This window comes from Lactuca virosa, chromosome 6, assembly GCF_052849685.1.
Source record: "Lactuca virosa cultivar CGN04683 chromosome 6, Lactuca_virosa_CGN04683_v6, whole genome shotgun sequence".
NCBI classification, from domain to species: Eukaryota; Viridiplantae; Streptophyta; class Magnoliopsida; order Asterales; family Asteraceae; genus Lactuca; species Lactuca virosa.
In genome coordinates, this window is record NC_136431.1 from 81,635,441 (window position 1) to 81,641,438 (window position 5,998).

The 5,998-nt window shown below is 35.6% G+C and overlaps 1 protein-coding gene across 1 annotated transcript; it reads right to left on the minus strand.

Moving 5' to 3' along the window:
• Positions 1–3,974: 3,974 nt before the first annotated feature.
• On the minus strand, positions 3,975–5,161 carry LOC145120324 (protein SENSITIVE TO PROTON RHIZOTOXICITY 2-like). The gene has a single exon (XM_079056156.1). The coding sequence runs from the start codon at positions 5,139–5,141 to the stop codon at positions 4,149–4,151; it is 993 nt and encodes a 330-aa protein (XP_078912282.1). The 5' UTR covers positions 5,142–5,161; the 3' UTR covers positions 3,975–4,148.
• Between the last annotated feature and the right edge of the window lie 837 nt (positions 5,162–5,998).

A 5,998-nucleotide genomic window follows, 5' to 3' on the forward strand; every position in this document is an offset into this window, starting at 1 on the left:
GAATAAACACTTCTTACATCTAGGATCTAGTTTGTCGTGAGTCTTTCATCTAACAAAAGATTCACAACCCTAGACCTTGATGTGTGCTAACGAGGGAACTTTCCCTGTCCACATCTCGTGAGGCGTTTTGTCAACCTTCTTTGTTGGGTCACGAATAAGGATATGGGCGACAGTGTGTAAGGCATACCCCAAAAAGAAATTGGTAGAGTAGCTCTACTCATCATGGAACGAACCATATCCAACAAGGTTCGATCGTGCCTCTTAGCCACACCATTAAGTTGTGGTGTTCTAGGAGGAGTCAATTGCGAAACAATTCCACATTCCTTGAGGTATTCGTGGAACTCGATGCTAAGATACTCTCCGCTTCTATCAGATTGGAGCATCTTTATCTTCCTGCACAATTGATTCTCGACTTCATGCTTAAACTCTTTGAACTTTTCAAAGGTTTCTGATTTATGTTTGATCAAGTAGATATGTCCATATGTGTTATAATCATCGATAAATGTCACATAAAATCGATTTGCATCTCTTGTGGTGGATCTGAAGGCAATAAACCTTCACCTCTTTCATAAGATCCAGTGAAAGGTGACTTTGTCATCTTGCCCAAAAGACAAGACTCACGTGCATCATTTGACCTAAGTTCAAATGATTCCAACACTCCATCCTTTTGGAGTTGGGTGATGCGTTTCTTGTTAATGTGCCCAAGACGATAATGCCACGATGATGCTTTTCTTTCCAATTTGAAATGACTTTAAGAGAAATGAAGTGGATCTTGAAAATAAGACTTGATTTTATTCTTTTCCTTTCATCTCGAGAACACAAATGTTTAGTTCCTTTTATTGAATTCAAATTTGGAAATACAAAAATACAATCTTCTTTCTACTTCTTTTATCTTTTTTTTTTCTTTCCCATTTTTTTCTTTGCTAAAACTTGGGAACACGTCGTAAGGGTTCCGTCACTAGGCTAATTCCATAGACTCCTTGGTGGTAGAGGGGGAGAAAAAGTTTGAGAAATTAGGGGTTTATGAGAATAAAAAAAGGTGTGCAAAATTTTAGTGGAGAGGACGAGAGCACCTATAGATTAAATTAGAAATTAGGCGGAGGTCTTTTAAATTTTGGGAATTACGAGCATGGTGAAAATTTGATTTTCCAGAGACTTATGGTCGCACAAAAAATATGTTCCACAAACAACAATAATATATTGGCACAAAAGGAAAAGGAACACTGCCCCTAGCTCTCGCTAGGGGGCTTTCTAAGATACACTCGTAAAGCCCTTAACGAGAGAGAGAGAGAGAGAGAGAGAGAGAGAGAGAGAGAGGCTTGCATGTGATTGGTTGGTTTAAGGAAATGTGGGCTGTGATTGGTTGGCCTTTATTTGTTTTTTTTTTCAAAATCAATTCTATTTAAATGGCTTCACCACCACTCCCTATCTTTTACAATGTTCTAAGGTTTTTTTAACACATGCTTACATGGCTTAACAAAATCTGATATGACAGTGTACTAAGGGTGCTACCACTCCCTTTAGTCTAAGTATTGACAGAATGAAAACTAGAGTAGAGAGCATAATGATGAGATATGTGTAGGAAAATATATGTGTGTGTGGGAGGGAGAGAGAGAGAGAGAGAGAGAGAGAGAGAGAGAGAGGCTTGCATGTGATTGGTTGGTTTAAGGAAATGTGGGCTGTGATTGGTTGGCCTTTATTTGTTTTACTTTTTTGATTTTTTTTCAAAATCAATTCTATTTAAATGGCTTCACCACCACTCCCTATCTTTTACAATGTTCTAAGGTTTTTTAACACATGCTTACATGGCTTAACAAAATCTGATATGACAGTGTACTAAGGGTGCTACCACTCCCTTTAGTCTAAGGCCCCGTTTGATACGCATCTTTCCATGTCCAAACAGATCTTTCTGGCTGAATGGACCGGAAAGTCTGTTTGATTTGCACAAAAGAAGGGGTTTTTCCAGGTAAGATATGTCTTTCCCAGAAAGCCCCAAAATCATATCTTTCTGGCTGAATGGGCTGGAAAGACAATTATACACCAAACCCCGCCTCTTTCTTTCTTTATTGGATTATTAATTTTTTTGAATAACTTTTTTTAAAATTTATTTTTTATTGAATTATTAATTTTTTTCATCATTCAGCACAGTCAATCAGATGTACAATCAAACAGCATGGTTTCTTTCCCAGTCAGAAAACTTTCTCAGACAACACTTTACTAGACAGCACTTTCCCAGACAGAAACTATCAAACGGGACCTAAGTATTGAACAAATGAAAACTAGAGTAGAGAGCATAATGATGAGATATGTGTAGGAAAATGTGTGTGTGTATGTGGGAGAAAGAGAGAGAGAGAGAGAGAGAGAGAGAGAGAGAGAGAGAGAGAGAGAGAGGCTTGCATGTTGGTTGGTTTAAGGAAATGTGGGCTGTGATTGGTTGGCCTTTATTTGTTTTTCTTTTTTGTTTTTTTTCAAAATCAATTCTATTTAAATGGCTTCACCACCACTCCCTATCTTTTACAATGTTCTAAGGTTTTTTAACACATGCTTACATGGCTTAACAAAATCTGATATGACAATGTACTAAGGGTGCTACCACTCCCTTTAGTCTAAGTATTGACAGAATGAAAACTAGAGTAGAGAGCATAATGATGAGATATGTGTAGGAAAATGTGTGTGTGTGTGTGTGTGTGTGTGTGGGGGAGAGAGAGAGAGAGAGAGAGAGAGAGAGAGAGAGAGAGAGAGAGAGAGAGAGAGAGAGAGAGAGAGAGAGATGCATACCGGGAAGGTGGCCGAAGTCAATCGGAGAGGAAGCCAAAATCGACAAAGAAGAAAGTTGATTTTCGAGGACTCCAAAAGGGAGAGACGGGAAAGTGAGAGGGGAGAATTCAGAGAAACAAGTGAGAGCTACTTTCTTTTTCCATTTGTCCACCACTTTTTCGAATTCTATATGTTCCTTAATTTTCTTTTTGGGGAAAATGAATTAAGTTTTGTTTTCTATTCTCTCATTTTTAATGTTAAACAAATAATAGAAATAAAATCAATTCAATTCCATTTTTTTTAATTCCAAATTGATGTATCAAACATGTCGTAAAGATAATTTTCCTGGCAAAAAAGTAAATTTCAAATTTCAGACAAAAAAAACTATTCAAGATTTCAAGAGCATGTCAAAATATTGCTTAACAAATCTGAAGTTTCGAAAAAAAAATGTTTCACTTTTTATTGAAATCTTAGAAAAACTAAAATAAACATCACAAATAAGAAGTATAAAAGTTATGAAGGCATAAGGGCATAAAATAAACCATTTGATTAAAAAATTGATGTACATAAACATTTTAAAATGACGATTTTATACAAAAGTTTAAAAAAAATTAGTCGATGTAAAAACGAAAACGAAAAAGATACATATTATATATTTGTTTAAATTCATGATGGTTATTTTGGAAATGATGGTTGTTTTAGCAAATCCCCAAAACTAATACCTTTTATGGTCATTTTTATGAACTATAAATAAATGTAATTCATAAAAGACTTTTTGAATCTAGTTATATGGATTGTAACAATAATTTAATAAAAATATAATAACTATAACAATATATTTAATAATATAACAATATAATTATGTAATAAAATAACATAAAATTAAATAATTCACTTTTGTATTTGCAAGCTAAAGAGTGATTTTGGCCTTTTGCAAGTGATTTGCAAGATTATTGCCGTTCACAATTTTTACAAGATTATTAATTAGCAAGGGTCATGCCCTAAATTCTATAGACTAATTAATTGTTTTGGAAAATGGATTAGGAAAGTAGTTATCTATTTGTTTATATTTAAGTAACTTTTTTATATACTACATGATTAATCGATGAATTTATTAAAAGTGTTCAAATATTACTATCAATGACCAACTATTCTAGGTTAGATCTTACTTGACGTATACATGATATTTAGATGACAAATTAAAACGTGAAAATGACTTAGGAAGGTAATTATCTTTTTATTTTGTTCATATTTAGACAAATTATGTTCGTACACCAATGACCATCGAACTCGAGAAGTGCTCAAATGTTATCATTTGTAACTAATATTCAATTTTGATGATTAAGTAACTTTGTAATACATATTCGAAAAACAAACCACCATTGCTAACTTCATTGAATCTTGTTCGAAGAACTTGTATCAACATCTGCAGGTGTATGTCCTATGAACAAACCAACATGACCCATGAGCTTATCTTTTCTCGAAAACGTCGTCCCACAAGAACACCGCCATTTCACATCCCCACAGTGCTTCTCATGAGTCCTTAAATCCGAAAGCACAGAGAACTGCTTCTGTTGACACCTCTTACACGAATACATCTTCGGACAATGGCTCCTTTTATAGTGATTCTTCATGCAAACCATCGACTTCAGTGGCTGAAACTTCTCATGCTTACGATTCCATCTACACCCTTCTTGCGGACACGAATACTTTCTTGCTGGTTTCACCGTTGTGCCACCATTTAGGGGATTCGATAAAGCCGCATTAGACTTATATTCGTCTCCATGCGCCCTCATGTGCATGCGTAAATTCGCATCTCGTTTGAATCCTTTACCACACACTTGACAATAGTGTGTATATTTCGCTAACAAATCGGCTGCATCCATTTCTATGATGTCGTACCCAGTTCCACTGTGTCTATCTCTTTGAACCTGCAATTCTTTCCGCTTTTCTAAAAGATTGTCCTCGTTTCTCGTGTTAAAGTTAACGCTGCCGAAACTTTTCTCTACTCCTCCACCGGACCACTTAAACACGTCGTTTGGTTGGTCAAACTGGTGATCAAACTCATGGGTGTTGTCAATCTGGTTGGTAACAGGAGTACTACCAATGTTTTGGCAAGAGAACATGACGTTAGACGCGATCACGATTATTTCTTGTAGCAAACCGGCGAGGTTCTCCATGTTAACGGAGGTTGAGTTGGAAGAAGTCATGGATTGAGTTTGTGTTTGGGTGAAGAACATGTCGGCGATGGTTTGAACCTGCTGGGCTTTGTCTCTGAGGATCGAGAGGTTGAAGACGATGGAATCGTTTGTTGGTGATTGTAGAGAGGATGCAAGAACATCCTCAAACGTGTTTGAGAAACAATAATTCGGGTGGGCCGCCATTTGCAAAAGGTTGTTTTTGGTGGAAGTATAAAAGGAGGTATTTATCCGTTAAGTGTCAATTTTCTAAATTATTAAAATTAATGGAAAAAGATTAAGTCAACTTATGAGTAGAGTTAAACCCATCACCAATTACGACCTTCCTCAGATAACCCCAGCAACCACAGCGTCACAAATCATAATGTTCATTTTCAACTTATTTTTAATCAAAGTCGTTGTAAACTAATCCCATAGGCATATGTAGTTATGTAATTTTATTATAATTTCCAAAAAATAATGTCTACTATGAGAACTGTTTACATGGTGATTTATGCATGATCAGTTTAGTTATCTAGCTAGTTTCTAAAAAGTTATAATATGAGCATGACTGGATACGTGTTGTAGTATATATATAATTATATATGATGAATACGGTAATCCTTACATCAAACCTAGTGTATCTTACTGTTGATTAATTATTAATTTATTATGTTGACGTTCCATCCAGTGTGGCTAAATCTCAACGTTCACGTCACTAGCGTTTTCACTTTCAACTTTAGACAGGACCGATTCTTTTATGACCCGCTTTATAAAAAGGTAGAAGTTTGTCCGGCTCACGTGTTTAACAACATTGTGCCTATCGTTCTAAACTAATGAAATAATGTTAGTCATACACAATCCATTGAACTCACATCATCTTTTAAATATGTATGCAATACCACCCATGACCCATTAAACACCTATTCAGAGGCGGCTCAACCAGTTTGGGGGCCCTAAACAAACCAAAAATTTGAACCCCTTTGGCCATTAATATACTTAATGTTATAAACATTCATCTCTTATTCCGGCTTGGGACCGGAAATAACAAACTAAAAAGTTTA

Excerpts from the sequence above, each read along its gene's own strand:
- LOC145120324 (XM_079056156.1), bottom strand. The coding sequence starts at position 5,141 with ATGGCGGCCCACCCGAATTATTGTTTCTCAAACACGTTTGAGGATGTT.